The sequence below is a fragment of the Rhinolophus sinicus genome, chromosome 13 (assembly GCF_057876585.1).
Source record: "Rhinolophus sinicus isolate RSI-liver-muscle chromosome 13, RSI-T2T, whole genome shotgun sequence".
Taxonomy (NCBI): domain Eukaryota; kingdom Metazoa; phylum Chordata; class Mammalia; order Chiroptera; family Rhinolophidae; genus Rhinolophus; species Rhinolophus sinicus.
Window position 1 is genome coordinate 8,419,189 of NC_142513.1, and position 26,944 is coordinate 8,446,132.

Sequence of the window (26,944 nt, forward strand, 5' to 3'; positions counted from 1 at the left end):
GTTCAGTCTGCTAACCAAATGTTCTCTGTGTGGTGGGCTCATACGCACTAACCCTGAAATCATGACCCTGCTGCTAGCGTGGGTTTTGGTAGCTTGGCATTGTGCCAGCTGTACCCATCAAACAACATCCGAGAGACGCATTATTATTCCCAGTTTACAGATAACAATACTGAGTCTCTAGCAGTTGAATGATCGGCTTACGTTCCCTCAGTGAATGTGGAGTTCTTTACTAGGAGCCAGATGCTGAAGCACCGGTCAGGTGTGGACCCATTGATTCCCTCTAAAATTGTCAGTAACAATTATTGGCCACTTTTTACCCGGCAGTGTGGAGAAGGTCAGGGCTTGCCTCAAGTCCACGGCAGGACGTGGTTGCCTGGGACTTGGCCCCCCCGCTCTGCCCCGGCAGTCTGGCTCCCAACTGTGTGTTTCCTTATGACTTGGCCCCTGGGGGATGCGAGCCCCCCACCACTGTGCTGTTTGTTAAAACCCTACCACGGACCAGAGATGTGACCTTGGGCAAGTCACTTAACCTTGGTTGCTTGGCTGGCAGGTGCCTGCCATATGAACATAAATGGAGATATTAGGGAAGAATGTACTTTTTCAGAACAGTGCTTATGGGACTGTCAGAGCTCAGGATGCCATAATAGAATTTCCCTGATTGAGTGGCAGCTTAAACAATAGAAATTAATTTTCTCAACAGTTCTGGAGGCTGGAAGTCTGAGATTGGGGTGCCAGCATGGTTCTGGTGAGAGCCCTCTTCAGATGGACACCTCACTGTGCTCTCATATTGGGGGGGGGGGGAGAGAGAGAGAGAGAGAGAGAGAGAGAGAGAGAGAGAGAGAGAGAAAACAAGCAAACAAACCAACTCTCTGGTATCTCTTCTTATCAGGGCACTAATCCCATCACGAGGACCCCACCCTCAAGGCCTTCCATAAACCTAATCACATCCCAAATGCCCTGTCTCCAAATACTATAGCAGGGCCTGTATAGGTGAATGGTTTGATCAAAGGTCTGAGTCAGGAGTTATGACTCTGTCTCCATGTCCTGGGAGAGTTAATGTATCTTAGTGTAATGTCACACACACATACATACATACACACACACAGTCCTTGTTGGTCACTCTGGGCAGCCTTTGAGTTGAGAACAATAGTGTCAGGGCCAGATCTGTGAATTTCACTTGGAGAAATTTGTGACGGGGTCTGGTTTCTGCTCGGGTCTGGTGAAATTTCTTTCCAGGCAGCTAGTGGCTTCTCTGGCCTGTGAGCCTAGAAGGGGTGGGCTGGGTGGCCCAGGGGGTCCCTGGTTTAGCTCACGCCACAGGTCTGTGGCCAAACCAGGAAGGTGGAGGGTGTTTGGCCCTGTCCTTGCCCTCTCCCTCCCCCAGGTGGGCGGGTGGGTAGGTGGGCTCGCCCAGGGGTGGGCCACGGGGTGACGGATAGCCAAGTGCATGTGTGGACAGGCCTACACTCCCAGGTAGTCTGCAGGTCAATCAATTCTCACACCTGAGGGACTCAAGAGGGAGACAGACATGGTTGAAATACTTTAGGAGTGGAAGAATTTCAAGACATAATACGTAAGGCAGATGGGAAGGTGTCGTGGAAGGGAGCGTGAAGGGGCCAGGACGCCTTCTTACAGGACCAGCTTATGTTGGGCTTAGGAAATGCATGGAGGTGTGTGAGTGTCCTTTTTGGAAGGATACCAGCTTTGAGCTGGTCATGACCTGTGGGAGGATATAGAATGATCTGGAAGGTGAATTTATGGGAGGGTGAGGTGGAGGCTGGACTGGACTGGAAGATTCAGTCAGTACCTAGTGAATCCTTTCAAGCAGCAGGGCCCATCCATGCTGGTTTTCAAAGGGAAGGTCTCATGGGGCAGGCCGGGGCTTTGGACCTCCTCTGAGAGGCCACGAGGGTGTTTTGTGCAATTTGGTGACAGGAGGAAAGTGGCTCAGGATGGAAATGCTTTTGCTGCTCCTGACTTCCACCTGCCAACCCACCTGGAGGGTCTGACCCACCCTCCCCCAGCCTCAATTCCATCTTTCATGCATGAGCAAGGATAAGTGAACGCAAATGCCTTAACATAAGTGCTTGGTTAATTCTTCCAGCCCCCAAAGAGAAAGATGGTTTCCCAAACAATTAGGTATTTATTTTATCATCTCATTTGTGGTCGCAGGCTGCTCTGTGGGTTTGGATCACGGTTTCTTTCCAGAATCTCAACTGGATGTAGGAACAAGTACTTTTGTTTCTGTTTTGTTAGAAAAAAGAAAGAAAAGAAAAAAGGCAACAACTTATTTTGCAATGCTTGCTTTGTGGCTGGGGCCTCTCAGCAGAGGTTTGGGGTCGAGACCGTGATGAAATGGCAGAAGGACAAGGAAACGAGCCGTGGTTTGTTTAGAATGCTTTCCTGCCTGTGGTTGCTACCTACGCGCTGAGTGGTGGCTTGACAGGAGAGTGCAGCTTAGAGGCATAGGATCAAAAAAATCTGCTGAACCGGGGGAAAGGCCTGGGCAGAGGGGTGAGCTCGGCTCCGGTCTGAGTTTACACAGTTGGGGAGTCCTTCCTTGTAGGGCAGCTTAGCTTGGAGAAAGTCCAAGTTGTTTCTCTCTAGTTTGTAAGCTGATGTGTAATTATGGAAAACATGGAAAACGGATAAGATGCTGGCATGTTCTATACTGGTTGGGAGGGACCATCAAACTAAAGGTACCTTAGACCAATCTTTCTAATTCCCAACAGCTGCATCTCTCTCTCTCACACACACACACAGGTCTCCCCAGCTAATTCCATGTCATTGAGAGATGAATGTCTGTCCTCTCAGAAGGCTGGAAGCTAGTTGTAGATTCTGTCAAGGTGACAGATTCTTGGGTCTCTGTTTTTGCTTATAAATGCTGTATGTCTCTCTTTTATCTGTTGACGTCTTATGCTTTCATGTTAGTTATCAGTGTTGGTTAATCAGAGAACCACTTCTAATCCATAACCTAAATTATCATTAATCCACTAGACTAGTGGGACGATTCACCAATTTATGCCTAGGGTTGTAAGAAACATCACTGTGAAGGTCTTTAACTGTATCTTCATCAAAGACCACCAAATGGGTTGCCGTGATTCTAGGACCAAAGGCCTCCCTCCCTGTCTTTAGGAGGGTTTGTTGGTGTCACCTAGGTAGCCATACGGTAATTTTAAACACGGGAGTGCTCGTGGAGCTGGGGCCTTATCTTGGCTCTGCCCAGGGCCAGCGGGCTGCTCCTGGACACGTCTTACTACACTTCTCTGCCTCATTAGTTTGACCTAAGTAATGGGTATCACACCACCGAACCCTGAGACGACTCTGAAGGTGAAATAAGGCATGTGCCCCACCACCTGATCAACAGGATGGTTGGCGGTGGTCTGGGTCTTGAGCTGCATTTTGGGTCTGAGTTGATTTAAAACAGCCTTTCCTCTGGCTCTTGTTGCTTCTGTCTTCTACCAAGAGACAGAGAATTAAAGAGTGAAACTTCATGACTAAACAGGAAGCTGCACCTCAAAAGGATGCAGACAAACCAATCGGTTTGATACTTTAAAAATTCTCTGCACTCTGTCGATGAGAGGTGGGGAGTGGAGACAGAGCAGGCTCAGCTGCTTGGGGACTGGCCTTTTGGTGTCCCCTGAGACTCCCCGTGTACTGGCCAGCTGGTGCACTGAGCCTGGTCCCTGGGGTTCCACATAGATTCAAAGTGCTGCTCCAAGGGTGTGACCTCGGAATGTGACCTGATACCTACTGCTGGAATGGGTACACATGGATAAAGTGGAGGCATTTTAGGCATCATAACACCTCGGAGCTGTTTTTTCTTCCCCCTAGTAGTAACAACTGAGGCAATCGCTCTACCTTAAGTCCCAATAGGATCCACACTACTGTTGGGCAGAGACCGGGGGTCTCAGCACAGAGGCAGGGAGACAGGTGAGGCACCAGTGCCGTGATAGAGACAGGAGGTGGTGGAGGTTTGAGTGTTGAGTATCCGGAGGTCCCTAGAGGTCCAGGAGCATTTGTGTACGGAGGGGATGTGGCCTGTGACCAAGATTGGCCTGAACAACCGGAAGAAGGGAGTGTGTTTGCTATCATGGGAACAAGAACAAGAACAGAGCTATTTTTTAGGGGGGGTAGTGGAGGTGGTAGTGAGTCAGGAGACTGGTTTGGGCCATGTCTGAGATGCCCAGTGGGCAGTTAGATATCTAAGTCTGAAGTTCAGGGGTGAGGTCTGGCCGTTGTCAGCATATAGGCAGTGCTGAAGGCCCTGAGTGATCGGACGGTGACTTCCACTCTCGGGTTGGGAACAAGTCCATGTGTAGCAGAGATAGGCCAGTACCGCAAGGGAGCTGCCCGAGGGCCACGGCCACCTGGAGTTCTGGAGAGTGGGTCTTTCTGCTTCAGGGGATGGCTGAGAGGCATGGTCCAAACGCTGTTTACAGTGGCTACTAAGGAGGAAAGGGGATGTGGTTAGATTGTCTTGTGCTACAGCCTGGGAGTTACCCCAACCAAACCAGCCATTTTTGGAGCCTAGCATTTGGGAGTTGAGGCCTGTCACAGCATAGGAAAGCTCATGGAATGTTCAGTGCCTTGAAGATGAGATTCCAGGGAGTTGGTGCCTCTCTTTGAAAGAGAGAGCATGCTTTATCTAACGATGCTAATAAAGCAGCATCTAGTAAAACTCAGATCACTCCCTGGAAGAAATTAATCTCAGAAAATATTTCTAAATCAGGTGCTCCAAACGAACCCTGGCTTGCAATCTGTCCATTTAAAGGGGCTTGAGACAGCTACAGAGGGGGGTTTATTGTGATCTGAAAGTGAGGAGAAAATGTGATATAGTTGAATGGCTTGTAGACTGCTCATGGCTCCTTTGTAAGTACCTGCAGAGCCCTGATTGGGCAGGGGCTATAAAAATAGAACTTGTTTTTCACTGTTGACAAAACAAAACAAAAAACAAACAAATAAACCAACCCAGGAAGAAAATCTGCATTCTTAGGAATTTGCATGCCCATTGAGGTTATGTTACTAGTAAGAAGAAAACGGGTGGGGTGGGGTGGGGGCGCCGAGGTTAAGTTTAGCATTTATAAAAGCCAGAAGGAGGATCAAATTGGAGTAGATCCCGCATGAAAGTCTGATAGTCTCCAACTGCAGCAGAAGCTAGCATTTAAAATTTTATCTTGTTCCTTGGCCATGATTTGAAACTTCATGACATAATCAGCAGCAGGGTGGTTCTAGGCCAGCTTAAAAAAACCAACAAAAACCCAGCGTAAGCTTGCTGACCCACTTTGATCTCAGAGATCCCCATTTCTCCACACAAAGCCCTTCATCTCAGTGATTATTATCCTGGTTTGGGGTTAATTCTGGGACAAACGTGAAGATGACACCAACCTTGGGCTTCAACTACAGCGGAGGGTTAAGTCCCGTCCTGGGTTCCGAGTGGTCCTCTAAGAGAGAGACTCAAATGGATGATATTAGCATGAGTTGGAAGCATGATAGAGGTCGAAGATGACTTTTTCTTCTTCTCAAAAATGGTTTTGCACATCTTTTTCAGAGCTGATAGACACACACCTTAGCTGGATACAAAACATATTATGAAACAGAATGACTGTGATCTTTGATCCGAGAAATCAAAGTTAAAGGTAATTGATATCTTCTGCCTCTCCTTTTGTTTTCCAGCTGTGTGTTTCCTTAACTTGAAGTTTTTTATTTATTTATTTATTTACTTTTTTTTAGTAAAAGAAAACTTTGCAACCTGCAGTGTATCCTCACAGACACCATTTCCTTAAGGGCTGGACACTCCCCCTTTGTCAAGGGCACACCCCTGGGATTCTGAGGCTGTGAGGCTGGAGCTTAGGGTTGGGGGGGGGGGGGGCGATGAGGCGCTGGGAATTTGCATGCTCTCCCAGGGGACCCCATCACCCAACCCCAGGAAGAGTGCAGCCGTGTCACGGTCCCACATTGAAAGTTCTGCTCCTTTGGGGTTCTGTCCACTCTACTTGGTGTATCCAGTTAGGAAGGGTCTCCATCAGTGGTGGGGCGTTCTGTGCTGGGGAAAGAGAGATGGCAGGTAGATCAGCATACCCAGGAAAATGCTCTCGAAGCTGACTGTGCTTAGGTCGTTTCCAGTCTTATCATGGCTGCTCTGTCCAGGACAGAGCCAGTGGCTTTCCCACGGAGCTCAGCAGAGCCGCTCCTGAAGCATCAGGCAGTGGGCCCACCTCCGTGGACGCTGGATTCTGGGTCAGTGAGGATGTTGCTTTACCTCTTTGTGCCTCAGCTGTTCAGATGGTAGTGCTCTTACTTACTCCTCTGCCCATCTGCCCACGCAGTGCCCAGCTCGTGGGTAAGCATACACCAGAAGTCAGCCAGCGGCAGTCTTGTTGGCTTACACGCTTCCCGACATCTCCCCCGTGCTCGCTGGGCTGTGGCTTTTGAATGGCCCCTTTGTCAGTGAAAGTGGCTTCATTACATCACGGGCCAGACACAGAAGTCCTCAGCAGCGTCATACTGATGGTCCGCTCTGAGAACGCAGGAAAAGTCACCTCAGATGCAGGCCTCTGAGCACACACAGCTGAGCTGACAGCAAAGACCCGTTTCCCAGAGGGTGGGACCTGCCGAGATGCCATTTCCCAGTGGCAGCGTGAGCCCTCAGTCAAGAGGGGCACATCCTCAGGGCGACTACCAAACACTGTCAACAGGCAAAGGCAACGGGAAGATGAGTGAACATTGGCCAGATACCCACCAGATGCCAGACTCCCTCCCGAGGGCTCTGCATCTGAGGAGTTGGGCTGACAAAAATGCAGCTGACCTATCAGTGCTGAGAGTGGAGCCCCTTAGAGAAAAGGCCTTTTAAAATGCACTTCTTCTCTCCCTGTGTTAGAACTTGGCAATGCTTCTGACCTCACAGGGGCCTGGGAACTCTGGCAGGCTGGCTCTGATCTGCATGGCCTCAGAGGGGATTTACCATGACGTCACTCCTCTTAGACCCCACCCACGGCTGTGGGCTGCGGGCCTATCAAGGGTTCTTTTGTCCTTTCACTGAACCTCTCAAGTCTGGCCTGGCCCCTCTGGAAAGCTCTTCTCCAAGTTGCCAAGTGCCACCAGAGCATGCAGAAATGGCTGTGAGGGGATAAAAGGCTAGAGAGTTACTTAGCCAGCGAGAAGCAGAGCCCTGGGAGAGCTTTGTTCTTGGAGGACAAATCATTCCAGTTTCCATACCAGAGTCACAGGGGAAGGCCCAAGGCCCATGGCCACCTGTCCTCAGCCCCTTTCCACGTGCTAATGAGGGAACCAGGCCTCGTTCTTAGGGAACAGGTAATTTAGGCCCCGGAGTTCACTCATGGCTTTCAGAGCAGCTTCCCCATGAGCAGCTGGAGCAAATGGCAGAAGCACCAGAGAACACTTCATGTGCTTTCTGGCCCAGCTGTCTCATCGTGTCCCAAGACTGGGTTTCGGGAGCAAATTCAGCAAGGCGCTGCAGGAAGAAGGAGAAAGGTGGGGGGCAGGCCTTGCACCCATGTTGGCTCTCAGACCCTTCGACTTGTCCTCGTTCATGCAGCCTCCCCAGTTCCCATCCAAGCTCCAGTGTCTTTCTGGCCGTGGCCTTTGTGGCCGGCCCCAGGCTCTCAGGATCTCGTGGGTACTCACGTGGTCTGACCAGATTTTAGCAAACATGCCTGAGGTTTGGGAGAGAAGCAGGATGGGGTCTGTCCACTCCCTTCCTGTTGCTTCTTTCTCAGGAGATTAAGTTCCAAAGTCAGCAGTTAAGGGGAAAAAGCCGAGAGTCAAAAATTACCCTTGAAAGGCTCTTACATTGTACCTAAAAGTGTATGTGTGTGGTTTTCTGTAGGCAGCCCTGAGTAGCCATTCTTCTGCAAACTAAAGTTTGAGAACCTTTGAGCTCAGCTAAAAGAAGGAAGTCAGCCTGCAGGTGTCTGGGCCTTCAAGTGAATCAGAAAATTCCTGGGGCAGAGTGAGATGCTAACAGAAATCAATTCAGTTTTTAGAAATTTAACACCAAGTCAACCCAGAATTGTTTGATGAACAATACTAACAGGCATTGGCTTCCCCAGATTGCCACCCCCAAAAAGTAAGTGATGAAAACACTCTTTCCCTTTTTTCTTTGCCATTGGTATACTCGTATACTAGGGGGTCATTAAACTACATCTCAGGCCAAATCCTACCCCCGGCCTATTTTGGTAAAGTTTTATTGGTACATAGCCATGCCCATTTGCTCACATACTGTCTATGGCTGCTTTCATGCTATAACAGCAGAACTGAGGAGTTAAGGGGCCCTATGACCCACAAAGCTGAAAATAGTTTTATCTGGCCCTTTACAGAAGAAGTTTGGTGACCCCTCATATATTCTCTTTACATCTACAGCCATTTATTAGAATAGTTTTATTTTTTGGAGTTTTAAAGAGAGCAGTCTATAATTTTTATGTACTTCTGGCTGTCCATCTTTTCCTTTCTGGCTTCAGCCTCAGGTTTAGAAATCACCCCGAGGTTGTGGACACATTATGTTCAGCAGTGTTTTCATGACGGTGTCTCTAAGGGTGATAAAAGATCAGGGGTGCTTGTGGCAGACCCAATACCACTGGCCTCAATTCTGTTCTAAGAAAGTGATACTCAGTGACCACCTTAACCACTCAGCACGTGGCCCACTCCACTGTTGACTTAGTAGAGGCCCCCCTTACTTTTTCCTGACTCACACAGAAGACGCTGAGGACTCCACGGCCCCAGAAGAAAGATGATGACTACTGAGCTTATAGCACAGTCTCTGTACCAATCGTGTACGGGTTAATAAAATGGGCTCTGGGTTCAAATCCTGATCCCTTCCCTTGGGCAAGGGACTGCCTGTCTCCGTTTCCCCATCTATAAAACAAGCGTGATTGTATTACTGGTTTGGTGTGAGAAATAACTTAGTGCCTGGCACATAGTTAGCCCTCAATAGGTGTGAATGGCTTATATTCCTTTGTTGAGAAAAGGCTTCAGACAAGTCACAGACTGGCAACCCATGTGTCAAGTGGATGACAAAGGAAAATCAGCTTCTAAATCAAGCTGATTTAGCAGCTTCCCTAATTTAGGCTGATGGTGTAGCGTCCTTGCAGTGGGCCAAGATGCAAGCATTGGGCACCTGCTGTGTGCATGGTGCTATGTATGGCACACTGGGGGTACAGGTGACCCAGATAACCTGGCACAGGAGGGGCAAGCAAAGCCTTTTGAGAATTCAGTACAGTTGGCTCTTGAACAGCATGGGTTTGAACTGTGCAGGTCCACTTATATGTGGATTTTTCCCCCCAATAAATACCATAAATGTATTTTCTCTCCCTTATAGTCCATAACATACAATATACATGTCGATGGACTATTTGCTGTTATTCAGTAAGGCTTACTTCCAGTCAGACTAGGCTGTTAGTAGTTAGGGTTTGGGGGAGTCAAAAGTTATACGTAGATTTTCAACTGCAAGCGGGGTTGGTGCCCCAACCCCCACGTTGTTCAAGGGTCAACTGTACCTGCTTCTGGAGGGAGGGAGGGACCCCTGGTCAGAATGTGAGATGGCTTCCAGGAAAAGGTGGCATAGGAACAGGGGCAGGAGGAAAGTTAGGATTTGGACAAGGAGAGGGACTATTTGGAGAACTGTACGTGGCCCCATTTGGGAAGAGGTGGGAAGAAAGGTTGGCATAGGATAGATAGATGCTCAAAACATTTACTGAATGAATGAAATGCTGGTGGCAATGACATAGAATAGACCACAGACATAGACCTGGGGACAAATCCCAATGCTGACAGTGTGACCTGAGGCTACTTAACCCCTTTCGAAGCTTCCGTTTTCTCATTCATTAATCAATGTTAGCAAGAACTCACTATGTACCCAGGCGCTGTAAAGAGCTGGACATACAGAGGGGGGAACAGGAACATAAACAAAGCACTGTGGGTTGCCAGGAACTAATCAATGGAGGAGAGAAGGGGACAACACGATGGGGGAGAGGGGGGTGGCCACTGCAGCTCACCCCAGCGGCAGGCTTTCTGGAGGAGACTGGTTCAAGCAGAGCCTTGAATGAAGTGAGGAGGAAAGGCGTTAGGGGAGACCGGCCAGGGCAGAGGCTCCGAGGCAGGAGTTGGGCATGGCGGAGCTCAGAACGGAAGCCGTGTGGTTGGCGTGCAGTGGCGGGGGAGGGGGAGGGGCGAGGTCACAGCCGGAGCAGGGACCAGATCACAGGGCCTCTAGGGAAGCTGGGGGTGGACAGGCTCAGAGCAGGGGTTTTGGATGAGGGACACCTTAAGTACATAGAGGGGTGCAGCGCGAGGGAGTGAGACTAAAGATGTGAGAAGGAAGTGACCATGGGGCTAAGTAGGGAGACCCTCCCCTCCCAAAGGACAAAAGGTGGGAAAGACAACAGACAAAAGGTTGTGGACATCATGGAATTGATTTGAAGGGCGGTGACATGTCCCTTTCTCTTTCCGCTTCCACCCAAATACTTGAGTGTGGATGAAGTGGTCACCAAGAGACCCCCCTCTCTGTCCCTTGGAGCCCTAGTTTTCAGACAGGTAGGGCTGCACTGCCATTGCTACCACCCAGCTAGCATTTCTGCTCTAGAACTTTCTCATTCACACCCAGGGGACCAAGCCCTAAGGTTTCTGAAAGAAAAGCTTCCTCGACCCAGGGAGGTTTCAGCGGGGTGTGAGTGGGCCTCCCTGCACACTGCTTGCTGAATCTTCCAGATACACTCTTAGCTTCTACCTGAAAGCGGCTTTCAGAAAGCAGGAGGGGAAAGCCGTTTCTGTCTGCGTGACAGGTCACCCAACTTCCTTCCATCCCTACCCTGGCCCCCACCAAGCCCCTGTGTTCTGAGAAGGGAAACGACCCTTTTGTGAGGGCCGGGATGCCAACATCTCTGCCTACCCTCTATTTTTAGAAAGCCAAGGCTGTGGAAAGTTTCCACTGAGGATTGACTCCTCTTGCTTCCTAGGTTGAGAAAACAGGAAGCTCTTCAGAATCCGGGCTTTGAAAAGCTTCGCATGAAGCTACACTGACCCCACCTCCCCCTGGCATTCTGCTTTCCCTGGCCTCACAAAGGGCCCTCAGCTCCCCAGAGCACCCCCACTTCACAGAGGGCGAGGCCTGGGAGCAGTCATTCCTCATTGGTTCCTGGTTTCGGGCCCTGGAAGTCAGCTGGTACACCGGAAGTGCCCAGTTGATGCTGGTTAGCTGAATATCTGAATTCCTCCTCTGAGTTCCCATTAATGGATCCATTTCCGTACTTTGGAAATGTTTGTTATTCTAATACACACGTTCTCATACATTAACACACGTGTGTCATATTCTACTATATCTGCACATCTAATACATACACACTACTCTATGGAACAACACCTGTTAGGCACTGTGGTAACTTTCTCACTTCTATTACCTCATCCAAGCGCCTCAACAACCCTAGAAGGAAGGTTTATTTTATACACATTTTTATACACAGTTTACAGATGGGGAAACTGAGGCACAGAGCAGTTCTGTCACTAAGGCGAGGTTCAGCAAGCGACAGAGATGGGAGTGTAACCCTGGCCATCTGGCTCTGGAACCTGAACTCTCACCTTGCACGTTCTTCCAGCATGCATCTGAACAACAGCGAGCCGTGCCTGACTGGTTTCTGGCACAACACAAAGCAGAGTTCAGTGTTCAGCACAGAGCGTGGGTTTGTGACTAATCATTGCAGCTAATGGCTGCTGAACACCGCTTTCCAGGCATTCCTAGTGCTTGTACTATATACATCAATGCCTAACATCCTCACAACAGCACTGAAGGGTATATACTACTATGATTCCCATTCTACAGATGGGAAAACTGAGGCACAGAGAGGTTAAAGTCCCACAGCCAGGGTAGTGAGGGAGCTGTGAGTCAAACCAGCCTTAGCCAGCTCTAAAGCAGTTTGTATTTGCTCTCTTATGGGGGTTGCAGACTCATCCAGGCAGAGGTCTTCCTTGTAAAAGCATCCTGGACCTAAGAGGGCCCAGCTTGAATAGGGAGAGACTGAGCAAATGTCAAAAGTGAACCCTCACTGCAAATTTTCCATCTGTAACTAGGATAAAGGCTAAGATGAGAAAAAGGAGTAGGAGGCTGTGGGAAGGATTCGGTGTCAGAACAAGGAGAGAGGAGATTCTTTACCTTTCTTGGGTCCCCAAAGGAGAAAGCCTCCTCCCCTCTGCCACCCCCAGGGCCAGTCAACATAATCCACCTGCCAAACTGAAGGTGTACACACACCTTGGGGCATGTGCACACCTTGTGTCTGGGCTGCCACCGATGGCAGCTTCTTCTTTCCAAGAATGTTGAAGGAAGCCTTTTTCACAAGATCCACTATTCTAATACCTAACTGCCTTGCTTCCAGAAACTGGTGCCCTGAAGAGGTGGCCCAGTGGGACAGGATAGTTAGCTCCTTGATGCTAGTGGCTGGCATTGCTTTCCTGTTTCCCTGCTAGGAATTCCGTGTGTCCTTCTGGGGATAGGAGTGGGGTGACCAATTGTCCAGGGCCCCTCTGAGGACACTTTGCACTTCAGAAGACTCACAGCGTGAAAGTGGGTTGGGGGTGGTGTGGAGATTTCTGGTTCTGCTGAAAGAAATAGAGGTTATGTTTACATTGATGGCTGGTCTTTGTCTGCTGTGTTCCCACCCACTCTCTTTTTAAAGGCCCCTCTTTTGAAAGCTGTATGTTTTATGTGTCAAGGAATGGTTTTAGTCTTATAGTAGGTATTTTCTGGATGTTTTAATAATGGAAGGAGTTTGATATACAGTAGAGAGTCTAAAGTACATGAAATAAAAAGATGGAAGGAGAAAACGTTATTTAAAATGTGCCATGTGGCCCAGCTGCATTTCTGCCATGATTTTTTAAAGTTATCGTTTGGACAATTTTCACCAATAAATCTGTAGCACAAAATATTGTCCACGGGAAAAAAAAACAATGTAGGGAGGCATTTATGTTAAAAATTGTCAAACATATTTTTGCAGAAAACAAAAGTGTGCTTTAAAAATTAGTGCGATTGTTCTAGGTTCTAGAGAGCTAATCTGATCTGTGTTTTTTTTGTTTTGTTTGGGTTTTTTTTGGTGTCCTCTCACTCGCCCCTATTCTTTCTCTCTCTCTTTCTCTTTTCTTTTGTAGTTAATGAAATTATCAGGAAGGAGTTTTCAGGACCTCCCGCCAGAAATCAGACGTAGAAGAAGCCATTAGCAAGACACCTTCCATATCTGACCCCTCGGAGCCTTCCACTGCCCCCACCTCTGTTTTCTTTACTGTACATGTTCCGGCCTGGAGTCCACACGCGGGACAGTGTTCTGGCAGAAAGCTGACTCTCAGTGAAGCAGCTCGCCACCTCTCTCTGGAAACACCAGAGAGAACACTCTGCCTTTTGATTTTATTTTTGTTTTAAATCCCAAAGAGCATCTCGGTTGACTTGAATGGTATCCCATCCAAACCTTAAGTGCCTGCTGACCAAAAATGTATTCTGAACAAGACAGCACGTTGGAACCACCTGAGAACGGAATGACCAGAGCTCGGGGCATGGGCCGGGTGGGGGATGGAGGACATGGGGCCCTGTGATTAAACCCCAGCCCTTGCGTTCATTTTTCCAGGTCCCCAATACAGCTTCTGTACCTTCTGAAGGAAAGGAATTCTCAAACAGAGCAAGCGAAGAGACATGGCCCAAGAGTCCGGCTTACAGGCTGAAGAAACAGAGGCCAGACGGTCATCCTTAGGAATCACCTCTTCCATGCCACAGTTGGGCCACAGCTAAAGCTTAGTTTGAAATTCCCATTCTGAAGCAAAACGGGCCCGTACAAGATCACCTGCTCCAACTTCTTGGCGTTAAGTTACGACATGTGTACATCTTTGCCCTGCTTCTAACCGCTGGCCCAGGTGGCTAGAGGTGGAACCATCTCGGACAGCTTCTCCTCACCTACGGCACGTGGTCACGGACGGGAGATAGGAACCCTGGCTGCAGCGTGAGCGCCCATCCGCCGCAGCCTACAACCTAATGGCTTCTTGACGTTCCTGCTTTCTTTTTTCCTAACAGCCAGAGTGCTTTTCTGTAAAGTAGTTAAGAAGAATTTCAAGCATGTGCATTGAATTTTGAGAAGGAATGGTAGAAGGCCTAAAGAACCTCCCCCCACCCCAGAAAAAAATTATAGGCATTTTTGTTAAGTAAAATGGTTGTGAAATGAGGCAATTGGCAGGACTAAGTGTTTCTTTAAGTGGGTTCCCCCACGATAGAAGAAAAGAGCTGAATTCTCGCCTCTTTGGCCTGAACTCAAAGTAGGAGGCTCAAGCTCAGGATGTGGCCCGACAGTTCATTGGTTACTTTTGCCTGAACCCATGTAAAACCTTGCTCAGCCCCCAACGGACCTGTCTGTATCAGCTGCCTTGTTCAGCACAGGACGTATCTGAATAGCGAAGCAGGTCCACTCACGGGGACGCGTCCCTTAGATCGAATGACCAGTTGTATGGTGTGTGTGGCTTCCCCCCGTTGTTTCTCTCCACTGAGCAAACCCAGATCCTCCAGAATTTTCCTCCAGCAAAATCCTCAATGTTCTTAGCAGGTAAGAGCTTATCACAAAGATGTGATTTACTGCAGACACCCCAGGACAAGCTGGGGATTCGTGTTCAGCCATTCACTTGCTTCCCTAGTAGAAGTAGGTATTCCTAGCACTCTTGGAAAGGCTGTGCTTCCAAGGATTTCTCGATCCAATCTGCTAGGCAGAAGGCCTGAGAAGACAATCCTGGCAATCAAGTGCACGCTGTGGGTTCTCTAAGTCCTGGCTTTCTCCTCAAGGTTACCCAGAGGTGAAACCTTCCTGAGAGCTGGGCCAGGAGCACGGGACTTGGTGACTATGACCTCGTGTGTTTGGTGCCTCAGATAGAGGACAGAGCACCCAGGTTGGGGCCTTAGCACCCACCTTTTGGTCAACACCTAACCTTTATAATAGTTTCCCACCAGCAACAGGGGACCTCTCCTCCACCCACACCAAGCATACAGTTGAGCAAAATTCTTTTAAACAGAATGCCAGTAAGAAGGTGACGGCTGCTGCAAAGCTTCGGGGATGCAAAATTCTTCCTAATTACTAAAGAGTTCCTTATCTAAGCAGCTTTACCTAAAGACCTTCTCTCCAGCAATACTGACTTCATTGGGGAAGAGCTAAAGTGTTCGGTGAGTGATTTGTTCTCACTTGACCTGGCTCGGAGCCATTTTTTGCACATGAGGGAATTTGGCCTTTCCTCAGTTATCTGAATGTTTTACCCAAGTGCCTTCCTGCTATTGTAGTAAAGTCGCTCAGCTTCACTGAGCATGGGGTGAAAAAGGACTAATGCATTTTCCATCCATCGTCTAACCATGTAAGTTGAAAGGGGCCTCCCGATAGTTCAAACTCCTCTGTGTGTGTGTGTGTGTGTGTGTGTGTGTGTGTGTGTGTGTGTGTGTGTATGTGTATACATACATACATATATATATATATATATATATATATATATATATATATATATATATATGTATATTACACCCAAACTCTCTTTCTCAGACATTCTAGCTGGATATTATAGGAAGCACTTCCATCCAACAACTATACCAAACAGCAAAGGAAAGAGAAACAAAAGCACTAGTTTTGAGACCTAAACAGGCAACAGAATGTGTATTAGGAACCGACAGCTATCGAGAAAGTTTTGGCAGTTACAAATGCCAGGAGGAAATTTTGCCAAGAGTAAAGGCTCACAAAATAGTTTCAGGATGGGAAGAGGCAATCAGGTCCTCTAAGAGAACGAGAAAGCAACGTCCAAGTGGTAAAGGGGTGTGTGTTTCACGTGTGTTAGAAGGATCTTGGTTAGGTGGAGGTTTGCACTTGCTACATTCAAGGTGATGTAAATATGTAGCGCTTCCAACAGAAACCTACCGTGTTGCTGAATGTACGCTATCTCCAAAGTTTGCGAGTCTTCCTGCATTGTACAAAAATACTGCTGCTTGATAATATATAATAGCAATCCAAATTAATTAGTATGTTATTAAATTTATTTTCTTATCTGTATTTTTATGCTTTTTACCTGTCCTCAAAATATTGTACCCCTATTGGAATTAGAAAAATATTTATAAATGGTCAGAAGTCTTTTTCAAGTGTCTCTTTTTACGTATATGTTGATGATTTTCTTTTTCCCCCCAAGAGAAATGATGTATTCTTGAACATCTCTTAATCATTCCAAAAGTGAAACCAAAACAAAATCCCACCTCAGAGCGTGCTAGTCAGTCACCTGTCTCCTAGATGCAAGCATCTCAGGAGCAAGGAGGGGGTGGCTTTGCAGAAGAAGGAACCACCAGTTTCTTTCTTGAGACTGATGCTAAGGTCAACCCTTGGCCTCAAGCTTGTCACCGAGGAGAATTGTATTGTAAAGTGTTTAGATCCCCCAATAAGTAGGTGATTTTTATTTTTTTTTAAACTGCCTGTATTGTAATGGGATTCTAGAAAAATTCATGCTCACAGAACCCTACGTGCAGGCTCGTGTTTACAGAGCTGACGGATTCCTGGTAGGTAACCCCACACATATTATGCAAAGGACAGCCATAGCTCTCCAGCACAGACACGGCCTAGGATGAATCGAGTCGATTCCTTCTAAGAACTGGGGACACTGATCGTGCCTTTCCTGTTTATATCCAGTAGCCAAGACATCCATCTCAGGAAGCCAGCCTTGGCCTGTGCAGGAGCTGTCACACTTAGCTCGGAAGCTGATGTGTTCTAATTGTCACTCTGGACGAAAGGGAGGCAGAATTTGTTTATTTTCATGTCAAAAGACACTTCCCAAGTGCTTTCTATTGTTCAGAACTGAAAGAATGTCAGGGGTCTGGTGGGCAACTTTGTTCACTTCGTGTTTACAAGAAGTGTGGGGTTATGACATTCTTGACAAGCGGGGTAGATGTCCCTGAACTCATTTTTGGGGGGTGAGGGACAGCCCTTGAGCAAGTACCCAACACACATACACCTCGGGTCCTCCAAGCTTGGGCTTGGGCATTCAGTCTCATGGAGCCAGTCCAGCCAATGTAAGTGCTTTCCTGCATCCTAACTAAATGCTTAAGAAAACGATGCATCACATAAAACCGTGATGGCCAACGTCGATTGCCCTCAGTTTTCACGAGTGCCCTGAGTTACAGCTATCATCACTGTTTTAAGTCTGTTTTCAAACACACGGAGTTTTCTGGTGCTTGATGAACTAAAGATGCTCCTTAAGCAAGGTCACCTGAAAATGAGAGGGGGTATTGGGTGCTGGGAAGAGAGGTTGAACACACTGCCTGACTGTTGCCCGACTAGAATAAACTCCACCTGCCTAGTTCAGGGTTTGGATGAATTGGATGCAAGTGATGCTGCTTCCATGAGAGAAGGTGCTTTCAGCATCCTGATTGGCTGTGGCTGAGGCAAGCTTAGCATCTTGCCCAAGCACCTCCCTTAGCCCATGTCACCTCGACAGCCCTCAGAGGGGAGCACGTTGAGAATGTCCCAGTTAGGTCTACAACACATAGAAGTGTCTCCAGCTGGGTGGTGCTAGAAGGCTTCGGTTTTGAAAAATCTCGACTGTTGAAGGAGTATGAATACATCACATTCCTATGCAAAATGTTTTTAATCTCCAATTTCATGTAGTTTATTTTTGCTATATGTAAAGTATTTTTATACGGCTTGTATCATGATAGTTTAGCAATAAAACAGTTGAAAGCACTGGCTACGTTGGTGTATCTTTTCTTCTCTTGAGAAGCTGCTCAAACACCCCCTTTCCATTTTGAGTTCACCCAGTAAGGAAGCTTTTGTGTCCACACATACCACGTGTATAGTTACTCCTCGTCTCAGCCCTATGACGTAGGAACTATTCACGATTCTCTCCCTTGCGGCTCTGCTATAATCTGCATCTCTAGACCTCTTTAGAAGGAGCACCCAGGTGAAATAGGTTTATAATGTCCACTTTGGTGGCCCCTCGCAGAGGGTCCCAGAGCATTTACAGCCAACTGGGCTGAGCGGGCCGCTTAGAAGGCAAAAGCAGCTCTCTGCGTGAACATCTTACAAAATTCCAAAGTTAAAATTAAAAAGGTATCTTTTACGATGAACCCACAAACAGAATTAGATATGTGGAAACACTAGAACTTTCCAGCTGGCTTCCTCCTTAACAACAGTTTTTATCCCCTTATAGCTAAAGCACCTAAGAGGTTTGGAAGTCGTTGCTAGTTAAGTCTTAGCATAATATTGTTCAGAATTCATCCCACTCTCCAGTGCTGCCCTTAAACCCCAGGGCAGCAAGGTGTCCCTCCCTCCCCCCGCCCCCAGACCACTCAGGGACAACTGCACCCCACCACGACCCTGCTCTTGGAATGCCTTCTCAGGGATTTTTCCAAGAAGGAAACCAGCAGTGCCATATGGGTGGCATGTCCTGGGCACAGGCAGGGTCCTACATGGGTTCTGGCTTCTGGAAGTACCTACCTCGCAACGCCTGTAGTTCCCCCTGGTGGCTGGGACCAGCTATTTTCGATTTCTTCCCTTCCTTTGCCCCAAAGAGCTCGAGAACCTACACGGAAAGGGTCTGAGCCAGTTTCCAGGAGAGCTTCCTGGTGAGTGGATTGCTTCCGAAGGCCAGCGCCATATTTTTATTTACTTTTTGTGGGGTCACGTGAGCTTGGACCAGCAGAACAGTGCCGAGACGCCGATGTGACGATGACTCGAATTGCTTATGCAGGCAGAACAAATATTTGCCCAGGCCCACAACCTTGGGGGCAACTTGGCCCGCTTAGGATTTTTGCCGTAGCCGTGTACAAGTGGTTTTCTTTAACTCACATTCTGAAAACCTCATGCCACTTTTCCTGACTAGAAGCCCAGAATTATGTTAAGCAGAAAATAAGGATAAAACCATACAGCCATTTAAAAGAATGTTTGTGTTCTACATTTATATGTCGAGAAACACTTGGTAAACAATCAAATGCAGCCTGTGCCTCAGTTTCTCCAGATGTAAAATGAGGATAACAATAGTCCCTATCTCACAGGTATTGAGTGCTTAATGATAAATGTTAACTATGGATACAATAGCCCGTCCTTTAGCAAACAGATTTAACATTTATTCACCCACAGCTGGGTCTTATTTTCCCAATATCTGGAAGGAAAGACTCAGAGTCTTGACAATAGGTTTTGCATTTTTCTAACTAGATCATGAAAGCCCCAAACTTGAGCTTGTCCAATTTTCAAACCCTGAAACGAAAGGGACACATAAAACCTCTCCACCTAGGACGACTTTGCAAATCTGTAAACGTCCCTTGCTACGTGAAACAGCAAGGTGTAGTGTTGTACTAAGGAGTAGAAATAGAACACTGGTTTAGTAGCAAGGGGAAATTTAAGAAGTAATGAGACCCACAGGAGAGAAAAACGCTGACTCCTATACAGCCTGTTCAGGTTCATAAATTGGATGGAAACCGGTTTCTTGGCAGGGGCAGGTTGAATGGGAAAGAATGCTGAGAAGAAGGCATAGAACACGGGGACTGTTAAGAAATGAACGTTGTTTTTGTTGTTTGAGGAGCCCTGGTAGCTGTGATGGGCTGGATGAGACAAGTTCGCTGTAAACTTGTCCTTTTGTGGTACAGCGATGAATGAGGTTGGAGCAGACTTTCTGCAGAAGGAGCTTCCCACGCCAAACTGTCTCTCCCTTCGTCCTCCTGGTGAAATGCAGAAGTCCAGCTTGATCACTGGCCCAATGCGGAGTTACCACCAAGAGGTGGAAACCCCTGCCCTATGCCCTGACTGCCAGGAATTCTTGGTTTACTAGAAATTTCAAACTCTGAAACTCTGGAACTCCAGACACAAAGTACAAAACAGTCTGATCTTAACCTTTCATTTTTTTTAAGTGGAGAGGGAGGAGATTATAGCCTTCTATGAGATCCTGATAAAGCTTCTCAAGAAACACTCCTAGAATACACTGCTGCTGGTCCTCGAGTGTCAGAGGGTAGCCATGGATATCTGATCAAGACCCCTCTGCTACCAATGCCTTCAGGACAGCCCTTGAGTAAAAGCATTCATAGGACAATCTGGGCACCAAATCTTACATACACCCTCATATAGACACTCTCCAGACTCACAGGAACCTGCCTGTGTGACTTCTCTACGTTGCTAGGCACAAGGCATTTCTAGCGCAACGAGACCACATCTTCCTAATTCCCTATCTCCTCACCCCACCCCCACCCCTCCAAGCACACCTTGTCTCCCCATCAGTTTATGGCAACACCATCTAAGCTGTTGCTTGGTCAATAACCTGGGAGGGACCCTGGATCCCTCATTGTTCCCCAGGCCACACACATCAGCAAGTCTCGGTGGGTCCACCTCTGAAATCGCACCTCTTTGTCTCATGCTCACTGGACCTCCTTTATCTTCTGCCTGGATGACAGAGTGGACCCTTCGCCACCCTGGTTCACTCCTGTCCTCGCGGCCCACACAGCAGCCAGACTGAACATAAACTCAGATCACATCACACCTAATGCTTAAAAGCCTTCCAATGGCTCTCCTTTGTGTTTGTTTTTTCCAACTTTATCAACGTATGATTGATAAATAAAAATTGCATATATTTACGGTATACAAAGTGATATCTTGATATATGTGTAAAAACTGTGAAATGATTACCAAATAAAAGTGAAATAAAATAAATCAAGCTATTTAACACATATGTCACCTCACATACCTACCTTTTTTCATGGTGAGGACACGTGAGATCTATTATCTTAGCAAGTTTCAAATATATATTATGAACTCTAGTTACCATGCTGTACATTAGGTTTCCAGAACTTACTGATCTCATAACTGAAAGTTTGTACCCTTTGCCCAACACTTCCCTATTTCCCCCACCCCTAGCCTGGTAACCACCATTCTATTCTATTACTGTGAGTAGTTCTCTTTCTCTGTCTGGCTTATTTCTCTTAGCATAATGTCCTCCAGTTTCATCCATTTTTTTGGTAAAAAGTGATATAAAGTCATCTACAGATTTAATGTAAACCCTATCAAAATTCCAATGGCGTTTTTCATAGAAATATAAAAAACAATCCTAAAATTTGTACAGAACCACAAGAGACCCATATAGCCACAGCAATCTTGAGCAAGAACAACAAAGCTGGAGGCATCACACTTCGTGATCTCAAATTATATCACAAACTTTAGTCATCAAAACAGAAACAGAATTGTACTGACACAAAAACAGACAGAGAATCAATGGAACAGAATAGAGAGCCCAGAAATAAATTCACACATCTACAGTCAATCAATGTACAACAAAGGAGCCAAGCATATACAATGGGGAAAAGATAGTCTGTTCAGTAAACGGTGCTGGGAAAACTGGATAGCCACATGCAGAAGAATGAAACTGAACTGCTATCTTATACCATACACAGAAAAATTCAATTCAAAATGGATTAAAGACTTAAACATGAGACCTGAAACCAAGAACCTCCTAGAATAAAACATAGGGGGTGAACTCCTTCACATCAGTCTTGGCAATGATACTTTGGATCTGACACCAAAAGCACAAACCACAAGACCAAAAAAAATATAGATCAACACATAGGACTACATCGAACTAAAAGGCTTCTGCACAGCAAAGGAAACCATCAACAAAATGAATAGGCAACCTACTGAATGGGAGAAAATATTTGCAAATCTGATAAGGGGTTAATATCCAAAATATACACAGAACTCATAACTCAACAGCAAAAACACAAACAATCCGATTTAAAACATGGGCCAAGGACATGAATAGACATTATGGCCAACAGGTACATGAAAATGTGCTCAGCGTCGCTATCATCAGGGAAATGCAAAGCAAAACCATGATGAGATCTCACCTGTTAGGGTGCCCATTATCAATAAGAGCTAAATGTGGGGGAGGATGTGGAGAAAAGGGAACCTTTATACAGTGTTGATGGGAATGTAAATTGGGGCAGCGACTATGGAAAACAGCATGTAGGGTCCTCAAAAAATTAAAAATAGAACTACCTTATGACCCAGCAATTCCATTTCTGGCAAAGGAAATGAAAACAGGATCTCGAAGGGATATCTATGCGCCCATGTTCATTGCAGCATGATTCACAGTAGCCAAGATATGGGGATCTAAGCATCTATCAATGGATGAATGGATAGAGACTACGGTATATATGTATATACACGCACACACACACACCTCAGCCAGGAGAAAGAAGGATATTCTACTGTTTGTGACAACATGGATGGACCTGGAGGGCATTAAGCTAAGTGAAATAAGCCAGACACAGAAAGACAAATACTGCATGGAATCTAACGGAAAAAACCTCAAAGTTGTAGGTATAGTAGAAAAGTGGTTACCAGGGGTTGTGGGCGGAGAAAATAGGGAGAGGTTGGTAAAACGGTACGAATGATTAGCTGCAAGACGAATAAGTTCTGAGGCTCTAACGGCCAACATGGTGACTACAGTTGATATTCCACTGTATACAGTAGACCTTTGAACAGCATGGGGGTTAGGGGCACTGAACCTCTGCACAGTCGAAAATCCTCATATAACTTTTGACTCCCCCAAAAACTTTACCAGTAGCCTACTTGTTGACTCAAAGCTTTACCCCAAACAATTAACACATATTTGTATGTTATATGTATCATATACTGTATTCTCACAATACAGTGAGCGAAAAGAAAGCGCTGTTAAGAAAATCATAAGAAGAGACAATATATTTACACTCTTTATTGAAAAAACATCCACCTATAAGTGAAACCTCATGGCTTGAACCCATGTTGTTCAAGGGTCAACTGCAATTAAAATGCTCTCTCACACACACACAAAAATGATTGATAGATAAAGGATGTGTTAATTAACTAGATGGGGGCATCCTTTCACAATTTATATCTAGATCAACTCATCATGACATACACTTTAAATCTCACAATTTTCTTTTTTTTGTCAATTATACCTCAACAAAGCTGAAAAACGATCAGTGCTCTGTGGGAGAAAGACAGGAGAAAATTCCTGTTCTGCTATCTTGCCCCCCACATCATTTTTTTGTTTTTTCAGACCTGGAGCAGAGAGCTCAGTCACTCAGGTCTCAGACATTGCAAGAGCCTCCGCGTCCCACCAGTCACAGGACCTTCCCTCTGCATTTAGAATGATCCAGATTTCAGGCAAGACTTCGGTGATCTTCCCTGCCTACCACTTCTCCAGACTCAGCTCTGGCCACAGGACGGCCTCCTTTCTGCTGCCTGCCCAAACCAAACCCTTTCCCACTTGTCTCTGCTTTTAACATCTGAGAGGCTCTGACCCCAGGGCTCCAGAGACGTGGCTCTCTCTCACCCTTCAGGTCTCCAAGCAGACATGTCAACCTCAGAGGACTTCCTGAGTACCTGACGTGATGTGGGGCCTGCACCCACCCCACGATCTGTACACTAATCGCAGCACTTAAATGTCTCCTGTTGGGACCACCAGTTGCTTGTTTGCAGTCTGTCGCTCTCACACCTGTACATTCCATGAGGGGAAATACAGTATTTATCTGTTCAATGCTGTATGCCCAGGCCCTGCACACAGTAGGCCTTCCAGAATTGTGGGTCGAATGAGCAAAGGTATCTAAGCTTCAGGCATACACGTGACATTGAGAACAACAGATTCATCCAGAATGCAGGGGAAATGAACCGTTTCCTAATATTTAACACACTTTTTAAGCCAAACCTTGGACTCAAGAGAGACCTTTCTCGTGTGCCACGTGGCTCAGTTTATTCACTTCCAATGACACATCAGTGTGTTTTAGCCCATCTTCCCGAGAGAGTTTCCCTTGCTGCAGAAAGTAGTAAAGGCCATTGCTCCCTAGACCCCAGGAGACCGGGCCATTGTCTGCTTCCTGGCGCCCCGCAGTCACCTGTGGCCCCCCTGCCTGTAAAATCTCACTGCTGTGGCTCTGCAGCTCCTCGGTGACAAGTACGAGAAGGGCAGCTGGCCAGCTGCCGTTTATAAGCCAAATGTGAAGGGACTGTGACTTCTCAGGGAGTCTGCTGGACAAGGTGAGTGACGGGATTGTCCACAGTGGGGTTAGCTTGTGCTAACACGCCTGGGCTGCGTTCCTCTCCATCTGCTCCTCACCAAATACACCTGCAGCCGTGCACTCCTGAGCCCGCGGTCTCATTTCCCCTCCAGATGGTGTCTGGCACCCTCAGGGCGCTGTCGCTCATCTCCCACACAGACTTCGTAGAATGTCCTTCCAAAATCTAGACCGTGGACACCTCCCCTTGGTTCCAACAGGGACCAACACTGCCCAGAGCAGGTCCAGATTCCCTCAGAGTCGTGACATGGGGGTCCCAGACTCTATTCCTTCCCACCTCCCAATGCACATGGCATCACTCAAAGCCGATTGCTTTTATCCACATCAGAGTCTCGAACCCCGCCCCCGCTCCTGCCCCTCTGTCTCCCACTTGCAAACCCCCATGAGGTTCAAGCCCCACTTTCTGCCCCCACCAACTTCCGAAAAAACTGCTTCTTCTTTGCCCTCTGCATCTCACGCCCACCATAAAATCCCCACCCTCTTGGCCTTTCCTCCCAGGGCGCCTGTTAGGTTTGCTCTAACTGAAACTGCCACACTCCCGAGGCCCCGCTTCCTTCACAGATCTCTGTGATAAATGATCGCAAACATAGTGGTTTAAGGCAGCAGAAATTCATTACCTTACGGTCTGGCGGTCAGAAAACCAAAACGGTCTCACTGGGCTGACGTCAAGGTATCTGCAGGTCTGGGCTTCTTCCGGAGGCTGCAGGGGAGAATCCACATCCTGGCCTTGGATCGCCAAAGCCCGCAATCGCCTCACCCCACCCCTGCTCCAGGCGTCCCATCTCCTCTGCCTCTCCGCCCTCCCTCTCATAAGGACCCTTGTGATTACTTTGGGCCCACCTGGGGGATCCTTCTCGAGCTTAGGAATCATACCTGCAAAAGGGAACACATCTTCAGGTGCTGGGGAATAGCAGGTGGGCATTGTGGGGGGAGACACTGTCCTGCCCACTGTGCCCCCCCAGAAGGGGGCTGCCTGATATCGTGGGGGCCCTGGGAGAGGGGTTTTCCTTGCTCCTTTTTGCCACTTCTAGACTGTTCTCCAAGGCCATCATCCTCTTTTCTTGGCGATTTTAGCTTCTGGGCAAGGGCATGTTTTTTTTTTTTTAGATCTACTCCTGTCTTAATTTTTGGCAGTTTCATTTCCCTCAAAGGATCATTTCCACATCCTGACTTCTCAGTTTCTCAAATTCTTCTTGTCCTATGATTTCTGTCCTCCTTCAGCCACCATGCCCGAGAGCACTGGTTTTTTAAATCGTAGCGTGTATCAGAAAATCTGAGGGGCTCGTAAAACCCCCGATTGCTGGCCCCACCGCCAGAGAGTCTGGTCCAGTAGGTGTGGGGTGGGACAAGAGAAGCTGCATTTCTGCCAAGGTCCCAGGTGATGCCCAGTCTTCTGGTCCTTGAGCAGCTTTTAGAACCATTGCCCTAGACCTTGAAATGACTAATAACTAATAACTAATATCCCCTCCATTGTCTCTACTTCAAGCACTCCGCTCTTTGACGCTTCTCCCTCTCCAGCACCTGACTCCAGTCATCCTAAATCCCACCTTTGACCCACAAACCTTTGCGCCTGCAACCTTCTCACTGTTGCCTTTCCCTGCATGTACTTCCCGCTCCCCTTGACCCAGCTTAAATACCGCGGCCAGGCATTATCATCTCACCCAAGCTGGTTAAATCCAACGCTGCTTCCTCTGTGCCTGCACCCATGAATGGAGCTACCGAAAACCGTAAACACACTATACATCCATGACCGCCCGTGATGCCTGCGCTTCCGTCACTGCCTGGACACCAGAGTCCATTTCTCCTTGGCCATCCACTCTCCACTCTTCTGGATGACTCTGTCACACCTTCTCCTTACACTCCCAGTGTCTCCTCCCATCGCCCTCCCTCTCTCCTGATGGCCTTTCTTCCTATTTCAGGAGGAAGGAACTGCTGTGGGCTCCGACCACATCTGCTCGCACCAGTGTCAGGGCTCTCGTGCTCGGCTTTGCCTCCCTCCTGATATTCTTAATAACCGTCTTGCTCTACCTTAGGCCATGCCCCTCCACTCCCTCTCAGCTTTCTCCCTCTTTCTTCTGCTCCATCAATGATTCCTTCTACACTAGATAATTCTTATCAGAATACAAGCATGCAATTATTTCTTCTACCTTGAAAACAATTGTTGAGCCTACCACCCCCTCCGGCTGTTGCCGTATTTCTGTTCTCCTTTCCAGCAAACCTCCCTGAAGTGCTGTGTATATCCACTTTCTCCCATTCTCTCCTGAACTCACTCCCACCAGCTTCCACCTCGTCAAAATCACCAATGACCCCCAGTCATTGTTAAATCCAGGGGTCAGTGGTCCATCAGCATCCCCCGGATTGGTCAGCGGTACCCACCAGTTCCTTTCTTGGTAGATATGTGTCCTTCACATGGCTGCCATTGGCCCTCACGCCCCTTGGCTCTTCTTCCCCACGGGCCTGTCCTCACCCTCAGCTGCTAGTTCTTGCTCATCTCCCCAACACTGGAACAGTCCAGGCCCAGCCCTTGGACCTCTTCTCTATCTGCACGCATTTCCTCGGTGATCTCATCCATGCTCATGGTTTTGAATGCATGTGCATAAGAATCCCAAATGTATACCATCCACCTGGATCCCTCTCCTGAATTTCAGACTCAGTTATCCACCTGCCTACTTGACAAACTCCATTTGGAACTCAGGGTGGCCTCTGACCTCACAGAGTGAGGAACTGAGGCCCCTCGTCAACAGCCCAGGAGGAAGTGAATCCTGCTACTAGCCACTGGTTTGCCTAGAAATGGATCCTGCCCCACGTGGGTCTTCGGAGGACTCTAGCCCTGGCCGAGAACCTTAATCACAACCC

At 47.5% G+C, this 26,944-nt stretch overlaps 1 protein-coding gene and 1 long non-coding RNA gene across 6 annotated transcripts in view; one reads left to right on the forward strand and one right to left on the reverse strand.

The window, feature by feature from the left end:
- Window positions 1–16,061, forward strand: part of NFATC2 (nuclear factor of activated T cells 2) — a 151,964-nt gene extending 135,903 nt beyond the window's left edge. For 2 of the 5 annotated variants that reach the window (XM_088789072.1, XM_019726078.3), the window contains exon 10: window positions 13,153–16,061. In XM_088789072.1, coding sequence (XP_088645198.1) covers window positions 13,153–13,208 — 56 coding nt within the window. In that variant the 3' untranslated portion in view covers window positions 13,209–16,061. Of the gene's footprint in view, window positions 1–5,551; window positions 5,640–13,152 lie in introns of all 5 variants that reach the window. The other 3 variants (XM_019726080.3, XM_019726081.3, XM_019726082.3) reach the window with 3 other exon arrangements.
- LOC109444574 (uncharacterized) lies at window positions 1,435–25,952 on the reverse strand. Its single transcript, XR_002136884.3, has 3 exons — window positions 25,750–25,952; window positions 24,706–24,788; window positions 1,435–6,046 (listed from the first exon to the last, which is right to left on the reverse strand). It is a non-coding gene; the product is annotated as an uncharacterized LOC109444574 (long non-coding RNA).
- Window positions 25,953–26,944: the final 992 nt, after the last annotated feature.